Source organism: Oryzias melastigma, linkage group LG12 (genome assembly GCF_002922805.2).
Source record: "Oryzias melastigma strain HK-1 linkage group LG12, ASM292280v2, whole genome shotgun sequence".
NCBI lineage: Eukaryota > Metazoa > Chordata > Actinopteri > Beloniformes > Adrianichthyidae > Oryzias > Oryzias melastigma.
Window position 1 is genome coordinate 2,437,794 of NC_050523.1, and position 23,090 is coordinate 2,460,883.

General features: G+C 41.0%; 1 protein-coding gene across 4 annotated transcripts in view; it reads left to right on the plus strand.

Moving 5' to 3' along the window:
• LOC112136162 (membrane-associated phosphatidylinositol transfer protein 2) overlaps positions 1-21,576 on the plus strand; it is a 71,410-nt gene extending 49,834 nt beyond the window's left edge. For 3 of the 4 annotated variants that reach the window (XM_024257757.2, XM_024257759.2, XM_024257758.2), the window contains 21 exons: positions 349-687; positions 766-861; positions 1,812-1,916; positions 2,448-2,485; positions 3,618-3,714; positions 4,149-4,302; positions 4,393-4,582; positions 4,651-4,770; positions 5,339-5,550; positions 5,627-5,802; positions 7,909-8,079; positions 8,152-8,292; positions 8,626-8,787; positions 9,513-9,661; positions 11,366-11,482; positions 11,566-11,682; positions 11,825-11,973; positions 13,611-13,760; positions 14,110-14,293; positions 14,370-14,498; positions 14,668-21,576. In XM_024257757.2, coding sequence (XP_024113525.1) covers positions 349-687; positions 766-861; positions 1,812-1,916; positions 2,448-2,485; positions 3,618-3,714; positions 4,149-4,302; positions 4,393-4,582; positions 4,651-4,770; positions 5,339-5,550; positions 5,627-5,802; positions 7,909-8,079; positions 8,152-8,292; positions 8,626-8,787; positions 9,513-9,661; positions 11,366-11,482; positions 11,566-11,682; positions 11,825-11,973; positions 13,611-13,760; positions 14,110-14,293; positions 14,370-14,498; positions 14,668-15,042 — 3,371 coding nt within the window. In that variant the 3' untranslated portion in view covers positions 15,043-21,576. The remainder of the gene's footprint in view (positions 1-348; positions 688-765; positions 862-1,811; positions 1,917-2,447; positions 2,486-3,617; positions 3,715-4,148; positions 4,303-4,392; positions 4,583-4,650; positions 4,771-5,338; positions 5,551-5,626; positions 5,803-7,908; positions 8,080-8,151; positions 8,293-8,625; positions 8,788-9,512; positions 9,662-11,365; positions 11,483-11,565; positions 11,683-11,824; positions 11,974-13,610; positions 13,761-14,109; positions 14,294-14,369; positions 14,499-14,667) is intronic. The other variant, XM_024257760.2, reaches the window with a different exon arrangement.
• Positions 21,577-23,090: the final 1,514 nt, after the last annotated feature.

The window sequence follows — 23,090 nt, forward strand, 5'->3', positions numbered from 1 at the left end:
TCTGTCTCCAGCGGCCCCCGGCTGATTTGAGCTTGAGACCCCTGCTCTATATGAAGCTGATTCGGATTTTGATTTTAGCCTTTAGGGATCAGAAAAATTCCTCTGTAGGAAAGAGTAAAATAAGTTTTAGCCAGTTGTTAGTTTTAAGCTTCGGATCAGTGATTTTTCTAATGGATATTTTCTTTTTAACAATTAAAACTGTTATTTTGGATGCAGTTTTTTAAAATAAAATAGACATTTAAAGTGTTTTACTGAAATATTCTGCCTAAGCTAAGATCAGATTGTTTTATCTTCAAAAAGAATTTTTTTAAGGCGTACAGTGAAACCCTGAACCCCCCCTCCCTGCAGGTCTGCGTAAAGTGATGGTTCGAGCCCACAGACAGGCGTGGTGCTGGCAGGACGAGTGGTACGGTCTGACCATCGAGGACATCCGGCTGCTGGAGCTGGAGACCCAGCTGGCTTTAGCCAAGAAGATGGCCCAGTACAGCCACAGCGAGGAGGGGGGAGGGGAGACCAACGGCCCCGCCGCGGGTCAGGACCCCGAGCAGGACTCCGAGGTTTCAGGACCGTCTGCAGAGACCGAGGGAGGACGATCGAAGCTCGGAGACTCGCTGGAGACTCGAGGCGAGCTCACCAAGCAGTGGTCCACATCGTCCAGGTCTTCCAACAGGTCGTCGAAGAGAGGAGGTGAGCGCTCTCTCCTTCTCTCTGATTGGTTCAGAGCAGAAGAGTTAACAAAAAATGATATTTTTGGTGTTTCTGCAGCCAGTCCGTCTCATCAGAGCATTTCAGAGTGGAGGATGCAGAGCATCGCCCGCGACTCTGACGACAGCACAGACGACGAGTTCTTTGATGCTCATGGTAAAATACCCACAATGCACTGAAACAAACTCATTCATTTTGAGTGTTTTATATGTCATTTTAATGTAAAAGTTTAAAATATCTTTCTATTGAATAAATAAATAAATGTGTTACTTTTGTAGAAAACAGGGTTATAAATAAAGTTTGATTTCGGATGAAAAAACTAAGCTTAGAAAATGCTTTACGGTTTGTGTCTGCTTCAGAATAATGTGTCTTCTTACAAAAATAAAAATGTGTTTCCAGACTTTATTTTGAAAAACCCATACATTTTTACATCTTTACAAACGTAGGAGTATTTTCTAAACATTAAACAATTCAGAGATAATAGTATGAGCACTATTGAGGATAATTACAGATTCTATTTCAGAATTTTTATTTTATTTTAAGAAAATATTAGATGTTTTAGTCATTCTATAAAACCCACTCCTGTATAATTCATGTTTTTGGTGTTTTTAACATGTTTTTGTGGCATTTTTCTGATGATGAAGGACATATATAAAGAAAATAATATTAAAAAAATATTAATAATATTAAAAAATTGAAAAATATCGTAAAACTATCTGAAAGTATTATTTTTTTAACAATTCTGTTATCTTTAGGAGGTTTGTTCTATAGCATTTAATATAAACTCTAATGGTCAGTGACTTGAAAATCATCATGACTGTCATATGATTGATTATTAAGAAAAAATATAGAAAAATATTGTTTGCTTTATGATTTGAAACATGCTGTAAAATAAAAGTTACTTCAGATTCTGAAGTTTAGAACTGGTTAAAGTTACATTCTTGTAAGAGTTGGTTCTTTGTGAGATCTTCCTGGCTTGTGTCAGCGTCTCCTGGATGACAGAACTTTCATGTTTGTGGTTTCAACGTCTAGACCTGGATGTTAAAAAAGCTCCTCCTCTTCTGTTCGTCCACATTGGGCTCATTGACATTCTGCTCTTTTCCCAGAGGCTCTTTCTGACAACGAGGAAATCTTCTCCAAGGAGATCACCAAGTGGAGCTCCAACGATCTCATGGACAAAATAGAAACAATAGAAGCGGATGAAGCTCCAGGTCAGTTTAGTTCTGTGAATGTTTGAAGGATGAAGATGCTTCAATGAAGACGTCAGACTTTAGCTTTGTCCTTTTTTAAAAGGTGGAGAAACATAATTAAATGATTTAAATCCGGTTTGCAAAGACATGTTTTGGACTTTAAATATGTCTTTGTAAATTAAAAAAAAAAGTGTCATAGATTTATTTATTTATTTATTGTTTCCAAATAGTTAAGTAACTTGTTTTTCCACTTTTAGTTATAAAGGTGACAATAAATATCAATGAATATTTAAAAAAGACAAATATTCCATATTTTAGACTTAAATTAAACATAAAGTTCATCAATTGTACAAGTTTACAAAATGAACATAATATGCTCTTCAGTTTTGCATTTCTCTTTAAAAAGTTCATTTTAATTCTCTAAACTCTGCGAACAAATGTCAAACTAACTGGAAATAACTTTTATATTGTGAAATTCTAAAATAAAGAACTTTAATTTATGATCTCAGAAGTTTTTTCTGTTTAACATCAGACTGTTTTATGATTTCACAGGGATGTATCAGGAGTCGACGGAGGAGACACAGATGGAGGTGAAGTCTCACCGTTTTACCGTCTCATGTATGATGTCTGGTCTGCTGAGATCTTTCTAGTGGTTCAGTCAGGAAGTGGATTTTTTTCTTCCGTTAAGCTTCAATCTAATTTTTTTAAGTTTGTAATTTTTCTTTTACTTGGGTCTTATTCTTAACATATTTTAATATGTTCTCTATTTTTTGTACCTTTTATGAAAGTTGGTTTGTTCTGTTTGTTTTTATGGTCGTGTCATTTGAACTTTGAGTCCGTAATAAATTATTGATTCAGTCATTCAAAACACTTTTTCTGGAAATTGACAATATCTCAAATATCTCTTTGTGACTTAAAGACATTTTGAAACAAGACCTGAAGTAACTACAAGGTTTGTTTGTTTTTACTATCAGAAGAATGCTAAATGGCGTTTACTTTTAAAGCACTTTCCTACCTTCCTCGAAGGCAAAAGTGAGGACACGTCAACATGAACGGGCAAGGCGGGAATCAAACCTGCGATCTTCCAATCAGAGGTCTCGGAAGAACAACATTAACAGAAGATGTACTTAAAATTAAAACTCAAATGCTCATTGAAAGCCTGCTCAGAAAATATTACTTTTATTTAATTACATGCTTTACAAGAGTTTACAGAATTCCTACAAAATAAAAGACTCAGAGTTAAACCTGTTGTAGCTTTCTAGTGTTTGCTAAAGGCCGTGTCACACAGTACAGTTTGGGCATAAAGTACAGATAAAAATGGGTCATACGTGGAAAAAGTGAGAAAAGTTGTTGTCTTCTTTGTGTAATTCTCCCAGATATGTCACGAATCAGATAAACCTGCACTTTATTCAATGTCTTCACTTTGACATTCAGAGCACTTAGAAGAAATTACATCAGCACCATGGACAGCACCCGACAACATATGCGTGAGACATCCATAGACATACATGGAACAGTCCTGGAAAGCTTTTTTGTATGTGGGAATATACAATTACAAGTACACACAGTTATTCATAATGAGACTATATTTCAAAATAGAGGAGAGGTCAAATGCAGAGAACAAATGTCACACACCTAGACGCACAACAGCTAACAGGACTTTCACTTTAAGCTGCTGTTAAAGTGAATGTTTTATTGCGTTTTATTGTTTTCTGTCTGCAGGACTGCTCCTCCCAACAGTGTCCTCAGCCGTCCAAAACCCACGTCCTCATCCTGGTGCTGCACGGTGGAAACATACTGGACACGGGCTCTGGTACAGGTATTTTATGTTAATATTATTGTCATTTTGGGGGAATCTTACCCTCAAAAAGCAGCTAAGATGCAGAAAATGATTGTTCACCTTTCGGCACATCAGGGGTCGCCACAGCGAATCAGCTTTCACTGTTTCGCACAGGTGGTTTGGTAGAGTTTTACACCAGATGCTCTGTGTGTGGAGTTTTTGTGCGTGTGTAGGTTTTTCACACTCTAAAAATATACTTCATGTGTTTCTAAATTGCTCCTGCGTTTGTGTGTTATTATGTTGCTCTGGAACAGAGTGGCGACCTGCTCCAGGTGTCCCCCACCTTCACCAAACAGTATTTGGGTTGTCTCTGCGACTTTGAGAAGGACTCAGCAGGGATGGATGGATGATGGATGAGGGATGGACGTTTCCCCCCACCTGAAAGCGTCTTACCTTTGTGTGTTTGCCTGCAGGTGAACAGAGCAGCAAGCAGGGAGACGTGAACACTCTCAGCGGGGCCTTCGAGACCGTGATGAGGGTCCATTATCCCGCAGCGCTGGGCCGCATCGCCATCAGGATGGTCCCCTGTCCCGCTGTGTGTGTCGAAGCCTTCTCGCTCGTCTCCAAGTGAGCCGACAGCCTTTCAGGAGCCCGCCGCGGTGCTTTACCAGCCCGCTGTGCCGGCGTAACACCACGCTCCGCTTCTCTGATCTGCAGTTTGAGCCCCTACAGCTACGATGAGAGCTGTCTGTCCAGCAGCCAGGACCACATCCCGCTGGCCGCTCTGCCTCTGCTGGCTACCTCTGCTCCGCAGTACCAGGACGCCGTGGCGACCGTCATCCTACGAGCCAACCAGGTGTACAGCGACTTCATCAAGTCTGCAGAAGGAACGTCTTTCAATGGCCAGGTCAGTTTTTGAAGTTTTTCTGGTGTGCACAGATGCATGTTTGTGTCACTGTTCTTGTGTTGACACAGGTGTGTGTTATCGGGGACTGTGTCGGAGGCATCCTGGGATTTGACGCCCTGTGCAGCAGCTCCGTGACCGTGTCCGAAAGCCAAAACAGCAGCAGGCGGGGCAGCACCATCAGCGTCCAGGTATCCCACCGTCAAACTGCAAACAACAAATGTTTTCCTATTTTTCTGCTGATGCAGCAGTAAAAGAAGTATTAACTTAATTTTGTGTTCAAAATTTTCTCTCAGCATTATGTCTGTGCCGCATAAAACAGCCTTCTGATTGGTCTAAATTCTATCCAATTAGGTGTCTCCACCTCCCATTGACGTTGTGTCGGGGCCGGATGTTAAATTCACAAATTTGACTAAATTAAATGTAATCAATGATTCAATTTTTGATGATTGCAAAATCAAAGATAGGGCGAAAGCGAGATGAGACACTACGCATCTGAAAATGTTTGTGTTGCAAACGCAAACATTTTTTGACAGCAAAAACATTTTTCGATAAAAATATTATATATTTTAATTTGCAAATTATGAAGTTTTATTCTCAACACTTTACATTTTGTTTGCAATTTAGAACATTGTGATCTCAGATCTGTAACTTTTGCTGTACGACTGTTCATCCACATGTGTGTGAATAAGTCTTAGTCATAAACAGACGTATTAGCATTTGTACCTACAGGACATGACGGGTTGTTTTTCTTCTCAGGACACAGAACTTCTTTCTCCCGGGATCGTCATAAACAGCATCTCTCCGTCCTCGCCGACGCTCGAAGGAAGCCGCCACCTCAGCCGCAGCAACATCGACATCCCCCGCTCCTCAGGACCCGACGACCCCAAAACCCAACTCCCCCGTAAGCGCAGCGACTCGTCCACGTACGAGCTGGACACCATCAAGCACCACCAGGCCTTCCTCTCCAGGTGAGACGCAGGAACGGCTGCAGGCGTCTCCGACCGGCTCTCTTCACGCAGATTTGTCTCCTTCCTGTTTGAGCAGCCTCCACTCCAGCGTCATCCACGGGGAACCCGGATCACGGCGCTCCAGCAACAGCACCATGCTGGAAGGAGGCACTCTGGGAAAGTTCGACTTTGAGGTGACCGACTTCTTCCTGTTCGGCTCTCCTCTGGGTCTGGTGCTGGCGCTGAGGAAGACGGTGGTGCCCTCTTTAGACGGTGAGAGAGCTTCTGTGCTGATCATGGTCTCTGTGGGACAGGCGGTTCCAGCTGCGGAGGTCCGGGTTTGACCCTCAGAACTCTGAAGAGTCCGAGCTGACGGACCTGCAGCTAGAAACACAGAATATTATCTGATGACTGTTACTGTTTTGTTGTTTTGTCAGGTTTTTGAGGCTCAAAAATATAAATTAAACTAAATTGCAAGCAAAGTATAAAGTTTTAAGAATAACACTTCATAATTTGCAAATTAAAATATTTAAATATTTTGTTTCAGAAACTTTTTTTTTTCTTTATAAAATATTTTTTGAGTTTGCATCATAAATATTTTCAGATGTGTCTAATCTTGCTTTCTTTCTTTGATTTAGCGTTCATGAGTTTCAGTTTAGTGTAATATTTGTGCCTGACCAAACAGCCAATCACAGACAAGAACGTTCATGCTGATTGGTCTAGATCAGAGTGGGCAAACTTTTTGACTCTTGGACCACAAAGCGTTTTAAAATTTGACAGAAGGGTCAACCCAGAAGCAAATCCATTGCATGTTTCAGTAATTCCACCTCTTAAGAGAAGTGAATCATTTTGGATTTTACTTTGGAAAAACATGAGTTCTTAAAAAATAAAACATCCTGTAAAAAATGTAAATTAAAAGTTAAAAATACCTTTTTTACAGCTTTGCTTTGGTGAACCATCATTCGTTTCATTACTTACTGCTGCTCTTAAGCTAATCCAAAACGCTGTTGTGCAGCAGAAGATAATATGTTCTTTATATCTTTTTTAATAACGGTTTCAGGAAATCCTCAGCCATAAATTCACAAATCTGACTAAATAAATTTTTATGCCAAATAAAGTCTGAACTATTTTTTGAATGATTAACAATTATATTTTTTTCCAGCCGTAGAGATAAAATCTAAAGTAAAAGAGCCTGTTTGGCGTTTGAGCCTCGGTAGCAGACACCATGTTAGATAAATCTGGCAATTTGATTGGATGGACTCTAAACCAATCAGGAGGCTGTTTGGTGGTACAATCATTACACTTAACTGATACTTATGACACAAAATCAAAGATAGTGAGAAAGCAAGATGAGACGACGCATCTGAAAAATTTTTATAAGCAAAAAAAAAAAGTTTTTGAAAGAAAATGTTACATTTTTAATTTCCAAATTGTGAAGTTCATTCTTTATTCTATACATTTTGTTTGCAATTTAGGGAATTTTGATTTCAAAACTGTGACTTTTGTTCGCAATATGATGGCACAAAAATTACTGCATAAATCAGATTCCGAGTCACTGAGTGAAAACTTTTAAGCAGTTTAAAAACCTAAAAACTGAATTGTAATTTCAAAAAAATGTAAGTTTAGACACATTTAAGGGACAGCTAATGCCACAAAAAAGTCTCTCAATGACGCGATGTCAGCCAAAGGAGCAAAATAGCGTATAGATGCAGAAGGTCCAAACTTTGATCTCCATTAAAATACGAATTTTTGTTAAGATTTTTATTTTTTTAGTAGAGTAATTGTATTTTTTTAGTTTGATTTTTTTTTTTAAATTTCTTTCTTTTTTAGAAATGTTTCAAAGTTAGATTGGACATTGATATATGAACATTTTCGTAATATTTATGAGTTGTTGTGACCTGTTGCCCGCAGCATACCCGTAGAAAACTGTAAGGATCTACTTGGATTTATTTTCCAAGTTGTTTTTGCTCCAATGTTTTGCTGGAATAGTTTTTTTTTATTTTACATTTGTTTATTTAAGTTAGGAAATGGCATTTAATTATGTTTTTGCATATCGTAAAGATAAATATGCCAGATTTCTTACAAAAACTAAATGACATCTGTTGTCTTGAAGCAGGTAAAAACACGCAGACGTAAGAAACCAACGAACGTAAAGGCCTGGTGCTAATGCGACAACACAGAGTAGACATGACCACGAAACCTTTACATAAAAAGACAAAAGACTTCTGGAATGAAAGCACCTGAAGGATCATTTTAAATAGAGGAGAATTTCTGGTTTGTTTTTGCTTTCAAACTGTTTTTACTGTATAATTTTCATAGTTTTTGATGTGATCAGACAGTCCTCCTAAAGTTTAACCGACGTTTCTGTTTCTCCTTTAGTGTCGGCTCTCCATCCCGCCTGTCAGCAGGTTTATAACTTGTTCCATCCGGCCGACCCGTCCGCCTCCCGCCTCGAGCCTCTGCTGGACAAAAGGTTCTACCTGCTGCCTCCCTTCACCATCCCCCGATACCAGCGCTTCCCCCTGGGAGACGGACACTCGGCGCTCCTGGGTGAGGACACGCCTACGCCGCCGTGTTAGAGCAGCACGAGCCGCTCCTTCGATAACTTCTCTGTTGTTGTAGTTGAGACGGTGCAGAGTAACCCTCAGCTTCTGACGGAGTCTGGGAGTACGGCGTCTCATCGCTGCCAGGAGACCTCCGTCAACGAGACCTCCATCGCTGTTCCCGTCCTCAACTGGCAAACCTCACATGTCCACGCTGAGAGTGAGAACCAATCCTGATCTGGTTTATCCTGATCTATCCTATACTGCTGGGCTACAATTGTACAAACAGAGCTGGAAAACAAGATTGTGACTCTTCACTAGTACAATTTTACTATCAGCTGATAACTTCTGAGAACTTCTAGAAAACATTTTGTGAGTTTACTCTCAATAGTGAACGTTTAGGCTGATCTTGTAGCCTTTCAAAGTTACCAGTAACTTCAGAGTTTGCACTATTTCTGTGTTTTCTGGCAGAACCACCGGTCTTTGTTTGTTTGATAGAGGACGACCATGGAGGTGGTTTGTACTTCAAATGTCCTCTCCTTCCTCTCCACAGCTGAGCCGTCTCACTCCCACATTTCTGTCGACGGTCCGAGTCCCTTGTCCACGTCTCCAGGCGTTCCTCACCTGCGCTTCACCCGCAGATCCAGTGAGGCCAGCATCGCCAGCCAGGCATCAGGCCAAGCCGACTCCTACACCGCCTCCAACATCGCCACCAGTAAGCCGCCGACCTCTGACCTCTGGCTGCTGATCCGACTTCTGCCGTGTTTTGTGTTGACCTTCTCACTTGGAACGTTCCCCCAGCAAACAAATGTGATGTGCGGCCAAGTAAAAGGCCCAGCCTGCTGTCGCAGCTGCCGCTGCCCTACAATAAGTTCGTCCAGCGGAGCTCAACCACTCGCTCTCGCGTCCACGTCCAGCGGGTGTTCCCCAGACCCAAGGGGGCGGAGTCTGAGCAGAGCTCAGACCTGAGCTCCGAAATAACCTCTGACATGACGTCAGACCTCACCGATATCGCGTCCGACTTCACAAGCTTCACTTCCACTGCCCCCTCCCCTGGGGTGCTCATAAGAGTAGAGCAAGGTATTCTGGGAGCTGTAGTAGGACGACACCAGGAAGAGTTTTAGGACGTGTCCTTGCTGTCATCCGTCCTTCCTCCTCTGTCAGTAGACTTCAGTAGTTCAGAAACCGCAGATCCAAAACCTTCTTAGTTTAACGAGTTTCCTTTAAAGACCCACTCCGATGAACATTGTGTTTTTATCATGTTTGTGTCGTGTGTTTCTGATGATGGAGGAAAGTTAAGCAGAACTCTGTTCTAAAAAAATGACACAATCATAACTTAAAGACGCTTTGAAAACAGATCTAAAGATGATCGGAGTGGGACTTTACAACCTGTCTTAAATAGAAATTCTTTCTCCTGGTTGAACTCTTCTCTTTTTGTAGTTGCGTGTCGCTGGTGGGGCGTTAAGAGGATGGACTACGCTCTGTACTGTCCGGACGCCCTGACGGCGTTTCCCACCGTGGCGCTGCCTCACCTCTTCCACGCCTCCTACTGGGAGTCCACGGACGTCGTCTCCTTCCTTCTCAGACAGGTTTGTACCAAAGATATTTACTCATTCTGAGTCAGTAGAAGCTGCTCAAAGCATGAAAAGAGTTTTTTAAATAAATAAAGCTTGATTTAATTTGACCAGATTATTCATAGATATCCCATATTCGGTTATTTTACCACAGCAGTTAATTCTGCTGAACTGGGGTCCTGTATCATGTTTAGAGGGTTAGTTCACATATTAGCTCAGGTCTTAAGAGGTTGATCGCAATTTACGTTAAAAAACAAAAAAATATGCTTGCAAAAAAGTTTTTTCACTCTAACCATCTTTTGACCTATTTTAAGTGGTCCAAACGGTCTTTTCATTATGATTATTACTTTTTAAGCTGCATTTTTTTTGTCTGAATCCCAACAATTTGAATAAAAAAAACTCAGAAATGCAGTTTTAAGCCTATTTTTGTCCTCCATTAGTAGAAAAATGTCACAAAAACACAATTTTTATCAGAGTGGTTCTGTGAAGCTAAACATATAAGTACAAAAGTGAAATTATTTTTATTGGAACATTTTTAAAAACATCAACTGTGTTTTATTCTGAGTAAAATATGATCATGTTTGTTCAGGAAAAAAATCATGTTAGCGTTATAATTTTAACTAAATGCTAAGGCTGAAATGAGTATCTGAGTACTCGGATACTCGCTTTCTGCTCATGAAAATTTAAGTATGAATATTTGTGACGTCCAAGATTGCTGATTTACGATATTTATAAATATAGTAGAGTGTGGTAAAAACACAATTCTGTAACGATGTATTTATTGCTCTAAAATGCAGGATAATGTTAGATTTTAAGTTTAAAAAACTAAAAATAATCTGAATGTTGATGATTCCATCACAGGAAGTAAACAAATCTTCAAAATAAAGTGTAAGAGAAGTAAAACTATCAAATGTTTTTTTGTAGATGAAAAAAATGAGACTTAAGTTCCTCTTACTGACAAAAGTTATGAAAAAAAACATGTTTGCTTTAAAACCAGAGCTTTAGCTCAAGAGTTTACATTCTTTTGATTTCAGTAACTCTTCAACGGCTTTGCACCAAAATGCAATGCTTTAGAATGTTATGTGTTGTTAAACTTTGAGGATGGAACAACCGTGAGGACATTTTCAGAGTTTATTGTTAAATGATGTTTAGTGATGTTAAGTTTTTTATGTTACTGCTGAGCTTTACAAGAAAGTTGACAATAAAAATCTTGTTTAAAGTGACAAATACCTTTTCTTCAGATTAAATCTTTGTGTTTTTATCGATTTTGTTGATTCGGATCTCCTGTTCTAAATAAAAGTATGAATGATGGTGATTTAATACATGTAATTTTAATTGGATACAGCTAGGAAAAAAGATATAGCAACTGTACAAACATATTAAAATGTAATAATCACGGTTCGATCTGTGAATCGAATCAGATCCCCATTTAAGTATCGATCCACAGCCGTACTAAATGCACATTTTTAAAAATGTACATATATTTTAAAGTCCTAAAACCCACTTTTACGAACCATTTACTAAGTTCTTCTGCATTTATGTAAAAATTCCAAACATTCAAATCCTTTGAAAAAAACTTTTCCAATCTCAGATTTTGACATTTTAAAGAGCAAAAGCAAAAAGGCGAACATGAAAACTGCACTGAAGTGTGATTACTTTGTGGTAAAAACACCGATTAACAAAGTTGACTGTAATCTGATCTTCCTTTGACTGATGCAGGTGATGAGACATGAGAACTCCAGCATTTTGGAGCTGGACGGTAAAGAAGTGTCTGAATTCACTCCCTCCAAACCTCGGGAGAAATGGATTCGTAAGAGGACGCACGTCAAAATACGGGTCAGAAAGGAAGTTGCTGTCTAACATCTAAACTAGAACTCTGAACTCCAGATCAGGAAGGATTTCCTGTTTTCTTCTTTCAGAATGTGACGGCTAACCACCGCGTGAACGACGCCGTGTTTACAGAGGACGGCGCCCAGACGGTGACGGGACGCTTCATGTACGGACCTCTGGACATGGTGACCCTCACCGGGGAGAAGGTATGGATATGATCAGCTGAAAACTAATGACTGGATAAAAGAATCTGCTAACAGACTACATTTAAGTGGATTTCTGACAGTTTTCAACTGATTCAAGGCGAATTAGGAAAATCTAATCCAGGTTTTCGTTTGTTTCCTGCAGATTGACATCCACATCATGACCCAGCCGCCCTCTGGGGAGTGGGTGTTTTTCCACACAGAGCTCACCAACAGCAGCGGACGCGTCTCTTATGTCATCCCTGAGAGTAAACGGCTGGGAATCGGCGTCTATCCGGTCAAAATGGTGGTCAGGTGTGGAGAAGTGAAACCCTTCGACTTACGGGCTTAGTCACCTGCACCCGTACGGGAGGGGTTGATCTGTATGAGAGCTGCAGGTTTGTGGGTCGTCATATAGAGGAGTGGGTGCACCTTAAGGTGGGCGTAGGTGTGTCTGCAGTTCTCTTAAGGCCAGTACAACCACCTCAAAGGATAATATGAAATTGGAACGGACCATTGTTGTGCGCGTGGTTAAGTATGTCACCGACCGGTCTACAATCATAAAGTTTTATGCTAGCCACAGCATACATGGCATTTTTTGGTCAATTTCCCCATTTTTTACTCTTAAAAAGTCTTATAAGTGCTGAATTTAAGAATTTGAAAATTATGCCTTAAAAAGTCTTGAATCTTAATATCTGAGCCTTAAAAATCTAGCGCTGGGCTTTTTGCTTGCCGCTACTGAGGAAATCCTGGTCGTCTGGTCTGATCTGAGGTCTAACACACATAAATACCACAATCATCCTCCATGAAACAAAAAGAAAACGTAGTAATAGAGCTAGATTTATAGCATTACCTGTGATAATGCTAGTGTAAATGCAGTAAGCTGAATTTGGGTGCTGAAGATGCAGAAATTGATAGCTAAAAACTCTGAAGCTGATAGGTTAGTTAAATGCCAAATTAGCCACAAAAAAAAACTAATAAAAACACTTAGACTAGCCAAAACAGCTAATGTAGCTAAAAAAATAGCTAAACTTCAAAATGTCCTGAAAAACTGAAAAAAGCCTAAATTAGCCAAAACAGCTAGCATGTAGCTGAAATATTAGCTAAACTCCAAAATAGCCTAAAAAATCTTAGTAAATGAAGAAATAGTCCAAAAAACTAGCAGAATGTCAATTTTGAAACTTTAAAACTGTAACTTTTTAACATAATTATGAATAATAAAAAGACAGGAATATTATTCCGGAATAAATCAACTTAAACCTTAAATAACTTTCAATATTTTATTCTCCATAAAAATATATTTTGTCAAAATTATACAAGTTAGAAATGAGTTCAAGATAACATCGGGTCATTAATAACAATAAAATGATCTGGAGGGCCGGATCCGGCCCCCGGGCCTTGACTTTGACACATATGGTCTAAACGTTCACTTTTGAGAGTAAACTCACGTATATCTTGTTCAAATGTTTTCCTTTATCAGCTGAAAACAATAATTTACTAGTGAAAAGTCCCATTCTTGTTTTTCCAGCTCTGTTTGTACAATTGTAACACAGCAGTAAACAGACATCTGTACCATTCCAATATGGCGTCCAACTTTGCGTACGCAACAAGCTAGCGTGTCATCTCTAGTGATAAATAAGTCACCTCAGAGCAGCATCACCTGTTCGTCAAAAGTGCGTGTAACTTTCATTATCCACGTGAACACAACAATACACTTACACAAGTACAACAATGGTACGTTCTATTTTCATCCTTTGTTCACCCGTGTAATCCTCAAGGGATCTGAAAGACATCTGCCCCCTTAAGATGCGGCTGCTCGTCTGTACGGTCCTCCATGGACCCAGAAAACCCAAAAACCTGAATCACCCGTTCAGGTGCCTGTGACTAACCCTTCACAGGTGTCTTCTTCTGTTCCTAACGTGTGTCTAACCTCCTCCCTCCCCCCTCCACAGGGGCGACCACACCTTTGCAGACAGCTACCTTACCGTTGTACCGAAAGGAACAGAGTTTGTCGTCTTCAGCATCGACGGCTCTTTCGCTGCCAGCGTGTCGATAATGGGGAGTGACCCCAAAGTCCGAGCCGGGGCGGTGGACGTGGTCAGGTAATTTGTCAATTGTAAATTTAAAAAAAACAAGAGTAAATGTAAATCTGGATTAAAAAGAAAAATGTTAGCCTAAAACTGTTACCAAATTAAAAACATTCTTTATTTGTAACAGCTGCTGTTTTGTATTATCAGTTTTGTATTTTTTCCATTCAGTTTACAAACTAAACTTTAAAGTAGTAAACTTATAAGAAAAAAGTTGTCTCAGCTAGAGACATTATTCAAACTTTAAAATGTTATGCAACTCCTGGGATTTTTAGGCTAATTTGGAGTTACGCTAATATTTTAGCATTATACTAAAATATTGGCAACATTTGTGAACTGTATTTCTCTGCGGACTCCATCTCAGGTACTGGCAGGACTTGGGTTACCTGATCGTCTACGTGACGGGACGTCCCGACATGCAGAAGCAGCGGGTGGTGGCCTGGCTTTCCCAACACAACTTCCCTCACGGGATCGTGTCCTTCTGCGACGGGCTGGTCCACGACCCGCTCAGACACAAGGCCAACTTCCTGAAATCCCTCATCAGTGAGGTGAGGCTCCGGAACGGAGCGGCGCTCCCACAAAACAATCTGATAGGATGAAAACTGACCTGCTGTGTCGCATTAGGCCCACATGAGGATCTGCGCTGCCTACGGCTCCAACAAGGACATCTCCGTGTACAGCTCCATCGGCCTGCCCCCCTCACAGATCTACATCGTGGGACGGCCCACAAAGAAGCTGCAGCATCAGTGTCAGGTCAGAAATGCTGCAGGAAATGTTTGATTTCTTATCACATTTGCAGTTCCTAAACCTCAAGAACATGTTTGCTAGATTTAAATTCAGCGTCTTCCGGATGAGTTTTAGGAATAGACATCAATGCTATTTGAAAATGTTTGTGACCCCGATCCAATCCCGTTTGTTCCAGTTCATTCCCGACGGCTACGCTAACCACCTTGCCCAGCTGGAGTACAACCAGAGGTCTCGGCCCTCCAAGCCCGGGAGCGCCCGCATGGTCCTCCGCAAAGGCAGCTTCGCTTTGGGTGCGGCCGGAGGAGAGTTCCTGCGAAAACGCAACCACATCTTTCGCACCATCTCCTCTCAGCAGCCCGGAGGGTCGGGCTCCGGCTCCGCCCACCAGCCGGGCCGGACTGAGCGCACGCTGAGCCAGTGCGAAGGGGAGCGGGACCGAGGCATCGCGGCAGCAACCCAAAGGAGTATGAGTATCGCGGCGGGGTGCTGGGGCCGCAGCGGGAGCACCAAGGAGGGCAGCGGAGGGTTACTGGGCTCCAAACGAGACTGAACCGCTCTGAACTCCGGACCGGATCCAGGAGGGGTTTAGGCCACCCGGATCTGCTGCTGTCTGTGGCTTATTTATGAATCTGATTCAGGAGGAGCAAGTCGGTTATAGAGAACAAAACATCCGTGTAGCATGACTATTTTACAGTAATACTTTTATAGGACGCATTACTATAATATTTAAAAGTGGAGAGAACTGAATTATTGTAAGCCTTAAATGTATTTAGAGTAACAGAACCCCCACCTTCCCCTCAGTGAGCAGCGTCCATCCATCTGCAGTCATGGACTCAGGACCGACTAGAGACTCGCAGCCAGAAAGAGTCCGGATGTAAAAGAGCTGAAGTCCTGGAGGTCAAAGGTCAGTTCATCCAACTTAACTAAGGAACCACCAAAAAAAAGAGATCAAAGGAAAAATTAGACAAAAAATTAGGCTTTTTACGTCCACAAACAGACAAACACAGAAACAATTGTTGGGATGTTTTAACTGAAAATGGTAACAAAAAAAGTTTAAAAATGATAGGAGTCCAAAAGTAAAAGACAAAAATCCACAGAAGGGTTTAGTTTTTAAGACTTTTAAGACTGATTTTAATTTAAAAGCAATTTTTTTTTTTTGTAAATAATAGTTTTTGATTATTTTAATTAAACATATAAACAGACATTATCTGCATTTTGCTTAATCACTTAATCATCTTTTGATCTATTTTCAAAGAGTTTTTTTATTTAGGATTTTTCTATTTTTGGTCAAAGTTTATCCAAAATTTGCCTCTGAGTTGTGGGCGGGACTGTTGTCACAGAACAACTCCACCCCCTTATCCTCTGTTTACACTCCCACTATCTTACAGCCCTCACATCTCTGACTTAATATTAACGGTCCAACAAAAATAGTGAATAGCTACCGCCGTACAGTTCCAGCTCAGACGAGGAAAACAAAGACGTTCATGGATCTGTTTGTCTGCAGGTGGATGCATCAGAATGGGGCGGAGCAGGGAGCTTGTGGCCCCGCCCATTGTACTTTTGTCATCCGAAAAACGATCTTTTTCAAACTGTATTTTTTCAACTGCTCCAAATTCACAACAATTTAAATGAAGAAGTATTCAGAAACAAATTTTAAGCTTAATATACTTTACAAATGTCCCTCATCATGAGAAAAATTCATTAAGAACTTGTTAAAGACATAATTTTCATTAGTAAAAACTTCATTAGTATTTTAGAGTATTTTTACCCGACGTTAATAGATAAAATCTTAATTTATCTCAAAGGAAATTCAATAGGAGCCAGCCGCCTGCATTTAACGACCCTGAAACAATAAAAACACAACTAAATAATTCAAAAATTATTATGTAATCAGGATTATTGCATATAATCCAATTTATTTTTGAGACAAATCTTTTGTTGGATCAGAATCCAGTCAAACATAATCCAACATGGTTGAAATTAGGATTAAATGACAATGAACTGAACATCTGTCGACTCCAGATACAATCTCCACTTTTCCTCTGTGTTTAAGACGATGGAGAAATAATATTTCTGAAAAACATAAATCATTATTCAATCCACCAGGTCCTAAACTTCAAATTTAAAAGTAAAGCTACTTGGATGAACTGTTCCTTTAACCAATCAGAGAAAATGGGACTCACAGCAGGTTCTGGATTCTACTCGTCTGAAGGGTTGGAGTTCTTATTCCAGCCCGTCTGGGTCTTTTTTACTTTCATGGTGGCCTCTGGGCCAATCACAGCCTTAATATCCAACAAGACATTACTATCAGAGAAGGAATGAAAAAGCAGAACAACAGGGCATGCACCATTGAAGCAACAACTGTACAGTCCACAGCAACAATCCCTTTATATGTTAATCTGCTTGCAATACCTCTGATCCACCTGTTGGTGGCGTTTCGTTTCCCACATGTGCTGCTGCCGGGAGACACTCGTTTTCCTGGATTTTTGGGGCTCACTGCATGCAGAACTGGAGCGGGCGGATCTCCGAAGAACCGAAGGAGGAGCCCAAACCGCTCAGCTGGAACGTTGCAAAGACTGTGTTTGTCCTGTTACAGCTGAATGTGGGCTGGGGGGGTGGAAGGGGGGTCGGTGCCTCTTTCTCACATCATAATTTAGCTGCTTTTGTCTGCTAAACTGTATAATTCCATGCAAAGGAATGTAGGAACACGACACCCCTCATCGCTGATCCAAAAACACAACTTGCACAAAAACATCTGCTGTGAGGCCGTCCTCACTCCGTAAGGATGTGGCTGCTGCTGTTCCGGTCTCGTTTCTTAAGCCGTTTAGGGGTTTTTTTGTTCTTATGGATCATAATGTTAGAACTTCTCATGCTACATACACGCCGGGCGTGTGATGCTCGTCAAAAGATGGCCTTGTTGAACGCACTTTTAGCTCAATCAAAGCTCTGTTCCGATAATTGAAAGATTCGAGCCTCGTTTTAGGAGCATTAGCATTAGCCATCCTATGGGAAATCCCATTAAACGTTAGCATAAAGCTAGCAGACTTCAGGTTTATGTGCTAAATCGATTTCTATTTTCATGAATCGGTTATTGATCGATTCAAATCAATTTTATAAACCCAGCCCTACCTCAGTTCCACTGAGCGGTCTGGTCCGGTCCAGTTAGGTATTTTGAGCGTTTCCATTGTAAAATTGACCCATTAAACGGCACCAAACTGTTCTTTTAGGGGCCATATTGGTTGTAGGTCCATTGATAAGTGAAACGGAATGGTCGGGACGAGCCGCTGCAGCCAACCGTTGATTGGCAGAAAGTGATGTAGCACCGATATAGCGCTCATTTAAGCTAATGTTTCCAACGTTTGTAAGCATTTGGGTTTTTGCGGTTCATGGTTACTCTTCTGGTCATGAGTCTAGATTGAAAACGTCTGCAAACAACATTAAGGCCTGGATGGAGGTGGAACTGCAAACGTTCCTCGCCATTTTTGGTGACGGTGTGATACAGGGTGAGCTAGCGGCACGCTACCGGTCTGCACCACGCACGGGCCATGAAAACAAAGTGGAAACACTCACCAGAATTAACTGGACCTTACCGTACCACTACTTACGTACCGTCCCGGACCTCTCAGTGGAAACGAGGCTTTGGTGTCGTAGAATTCCAGACAAGCACAAACCAAATGATTAATCTCTCCTCCATGATCTATTTTCCAGCGGTTGCTGCTTCCGTAAGCTAAAAAGGGTGATACCCACTGGTCACTACCAAATCTGAGTCCCTGATTGATCAGTCGGTTTAACTTTTAACGAAAGTTCATGTTTTGTATGTCTTAAAAAACTTGCATCGTGAGCGCGACAGTTTTGAACGCAGAAGCCTGAAACTTTTATATAAAAGCGTTTACATGGACTTTTTGTTGGAAGCGGTCGCTTGAACGCACGTTTTGGAGCCCGGTGTGAACGTAGCATCAGAGTTTATTCAGGTGACTGAGGAGTGTGTAAACCTTCACAGCGGTTTCACTATGCTGTGATACTTTACCAAAGAGAAGAAGTCAATGAGTTGCAGGTGTAGAACTCTGGAACTAGACAGAACCACTTTGCTTCATTTAGATAAGATGAACATGAAGCTTGAAGTCTTCGGTTCATAGTTTCCATTGAGTGTGAGCGGGGTTGAGTCTCTGGTTGTGTAGGGTCGGATCCTTTAACTGTGGAGTGATTGATACAGTTAGTTATCATTGAGCTTCTCAAAGATGCTTTGGTTGATCAAGGATGGATTGTCACCAAATTCTGCTGTCCAGTCTCTGGGAGAGAACCTGTTGGGTTCTAGACTTTAGAAAGACAAGAGTATGCGACCTCATGAGTTTGGGTCTACCAACAAGTCTACGATTCCACCTAATGAGTGTTTATCAATGAATAAATCTGACTCCAGTTTTGACTGGCCAGATTTTTCATTAGAATCATAGAGAGGCGTTCGGTCATATGGGAGAGGATCTACTGTAGGGTTCAGACGTGTGGTAAGGACTCCTCATGGACCCCTACCCGTTGAGATGTTTCACTACTGTCCAGTCAGTATGGAAGCCAACGTTGGACCCAGTTTACGCTGAAATTTCATTCTCGTAGGGCTTGAACCTCTTCGACTGGTTGTATCTTGAACTGAATAGTTTGGATTACTGGTAAAGGATGTCTCATTGGGTCAAGATGCCGAACTACAGGTTCATGCAGATTTCTATTTCGTGTTTCAGTCTCCACTCAAAGAAAAATGTAAATTTAAATCAGAGTTTATCCAACACTTTAACTGGTGTTGTCGTGGTTTGTACTGTCACTCAACAGTCTGACAGTACTGGTTCCTATCCTGGTTGGGTCCTTAATGTGTAGTTTGTACGTGTCTCCCCCATTGACTGATATGAGAACTGGACCGAGTGATCCGAGTTTCTATAGAAACCACTTTCACCAATCAGGAGTGAGCTTGTTGAAGGACTACCATCACTACCAATCATGCACTTCTGTTACGTCCCCTCTGGGTAGACCTAGGACAGGTCTAGGGGGTGAATACCAAAAGGGCTCAATAACGAAAACTGGACACCAATAAAAAACAGAAGGAATACAGTTTATTAGATAAATGAAACCCTGTGTCCTGAAATGAAAGAACAAAATATAATTAGAGTGCTGGTTCAAAAGGAAAAACCAAAAGGGAGTTGGAACCTTGAGCCAAACATAAAATAAGTAATGGAGACTGCTGACCCGGCTATGTCGACCGTCAGAGCTAGCGGCTCCCTGCTAAGAGCTGCCTAACCAATACTACCAAAAGAAAACAAATAAACAAAACCCTCAACCTAAGACTACTAAGGTCCAACCCCAAACTAACATAACAAAACCCAGCAGTCTAAGATTGCTGAGGACAAAAAGGAGAACAAAACAAACCAGCACCACACCAACTAAAACCCTGCTCTGCTCCCTGCCTGGCAACTTCCAACGTTTGACTTGAGACCACCTACTTTTATTGAGGCTTCTGATTGGTCAGTTACATTTTCTCATTTTTTAAAAACATTTTTCCGCAGTTCAAGAAGATAAGATGTATCAGATCAAGAATTGTCATTCTGAGCAATAGAATGACTGTAGACTTCTTGGAGCCAACGGGTACTTCCTGTTTGGACCGCCAGGGGGGCGGGGTCACTCAGTCCAGTTCTCATTTACAGCAAATACCACTCATAGGTTGATTAGTGACTCTTAACGGAATCTTAGGTGTGTTTGTGGCCCTGTGATACCTGTCCAGGTAAACCCCGCCCTCTACCTGAAGTGTCTGGGAACGATTCCTGCATCCCTGCTTAGGAGAATGTGGGAAAAGGAGATGAGTGAAAACATATGCACAGAAGACAAAACTTAAATTAAGTCAACCTTTTCTTTTATTCTGAAAATCCACAAATCCTTATCTCATGTCTGTGCTCGGACTGAGATGTTTTTTATTTGGTGGTTTCAGTCACCCGCAGCAGCCAAATCCTTCTCTAATGCTGTAGGTAATCAACTGTGTAACCTCATTATTGTTTGCACTAGTACACAGTGGACTTGTACCATGATTTCCATCGATCTTGGCGTTGGTAGAACACCCCTGTAGCGTAGCTTTTCATTTTTCAGGGTAAACTGTGTTTTACTTTCACCAATGATATCCGTTCTCTGATTGTGCCAAACTGTCGATACAGATGAGGACATTTCTGGTTCTGATACTGTGAACCCTCATGAACACAAGCTAAGCTTTTCTGTTATACTTCTACTGGAACTCTGCAGAGTTCCCACAATGCTTTTCACCGAGTTTCTGTTCGAAAGGAATAACTACACGTATCAACAACATTTTCTTTAGTTTAGTAATACTTCGATTTTTAGCCTTTTGATGAATGAAGAAACAGAAAAGAGATTTTTCTAATAAGTAAATGTATTTAAAGATGATGTTTCAGGTCTAAAAAATGTTATTTTCAGTTGGTACATGTTTTAGTTTATCTGCAGTAACAACAATGCCAAATCAGATCTACACATTTCCGTGAATGTACAGTCTTTGATGTTGAAGAACTGCTTGTTGGCGGAAACGACCACACGGAGAAACGTGTCTCTGTGGTGATCTCTCTCAAAGCCGAGATGATAATGAAGGACTTTGAAGTTTTGAAACTGTTGGGTGGAGAACATGGAGGAACTCAAAGCACGAGGAGCTTCAGATGGTCCAGAGAAACATCCGCATGTTGGTGTTTGGTTCAGAAGTCGGGTGTGAAAACCTTCAGAAGTGCATCAGCCCTTTACTGGAGAGCGGAGAAAGCCTCGTGGATCCAAAAACACAAACGGACGGGATTAGGAAATGTTTTACTCCAGACTTTTGAATGTCCATCCACAAATCTGAGACTGTCCGAGAGCTGTGGATGTGTCACCGCACTGTACATACTCTAGAGATGTGTATGTAGGACTTATTTATTTACACAGAAATTGTGTTATTCTGGAAATTTCAGGTGAAATATATGTGAGATATGTAGCATTTCATTTGTCACTTTGGCTGCCATGAAGACAGTTAAACACCATTAAAGTCCCATCAGGACTCCACCATCCCCACCACAAACTACAGGCTGCTCCATCTACAAAACCACAAACTACAGGCTGTTCCATCCACAAAACCACAAACTACAGGCTGTTCCATCTACAAAACCACAAACTACAGGCTGTTCCATCCACAAAACCACAAACTACAGGCTGTTCCATCTACAAAACCACAAACTACAGGCTGTTCCATCCACAAAACCACAAACTACAGGCTGTTCCATCTACAAAACCACAAACTACAGGCTGTTCCATCCACAAAACCACAAACTACAGGCTGTTCCATCTACAAAACCACAAACTACAGGCTGTTCCATCCACAAAACCACAAACTACAGGCTGTTCCATCTACAAAACCACAAACTACAGGCTGTTCCATCCACAAAACCACAAACTACAGGCTGTTCCATCTACAAAACCACAAACTACAGGCTGTTCCATCCACAAAACCACAAACTACAGGCTGTTCCATCTACAAAACCACAAACTACAGGCTGTTCCATCCACAAAACCACAAACTACAGGCTGTTCCATCTACAAAACCACAAACTACAGGCTGTTCCATCCACAAAACCACAAACTACAGGCTGTTCCATCTACAAAACCACAAACTACAGGCTGTTCCATCCACAAAACCACAAACTACAGGCTGTTCCATCTACAAAACCACAAACTACAGGCTGTTCCATCCACAAAACCACAAACTACAGGCTGTTCCATCTACAAAACCACAAACTACAGGCTGTTCCATCCACAAAACCACAAACTACAGGCTGTTCCATCCACAAAACCACAAACTACAGGCTGCTCCATCTACAAAACCACAAACTACAGGCTGTTCCATCTACAAAACCACAAACTAAAAGCAGGTTCCATCCACAAAACCACAAACTACAGGCTGTTCCATCCACAAAACTACAAACTACAGGCTGTTCCATCTACAAAACCACAAACTACAGGCTGTTCCATCTACAAAACCACAAACTAAAAGCAGGTTCCATCCACTAAAACAAACTACAGGTGGTTCCATCAACAAAACTACAAACTACAGAAAAGTTCAATCCATAAAAACACAAACTATAATCAGGTTCCATCCACTACAACAAACTATGGATGGGTTTCATCCAACAAACTACAAAGGTTATATCAACAAAACTACAAACTACAGGTGGTTCCATCCACAAAACTACAGATGGGTTCCATTAGAACAAAAACTACCAACAGGTTCCATTCAATACAACAAACTACAGGTGGTTCCATTCAGAAAACCACAAACAGACAGGTTCCATCACAATACAAACTACCAGCAGGTTCCATCCAATGCAAAAAACAACAGTTGGTTCCATCTACAAAACCACAAACTAAAAGCAGGTTCCATCCTCTACAACAAACTACAGACATGCTATATCCAACACAACACAAACTACAAACATGTTCCATCCACAAAACCACAAACTTCAGATGAGTTCAATTCATAAAAACACAAGCTGGAAGCAGGTTGCATCCACTAAAACAAACTACATGTGGTTCCATCAA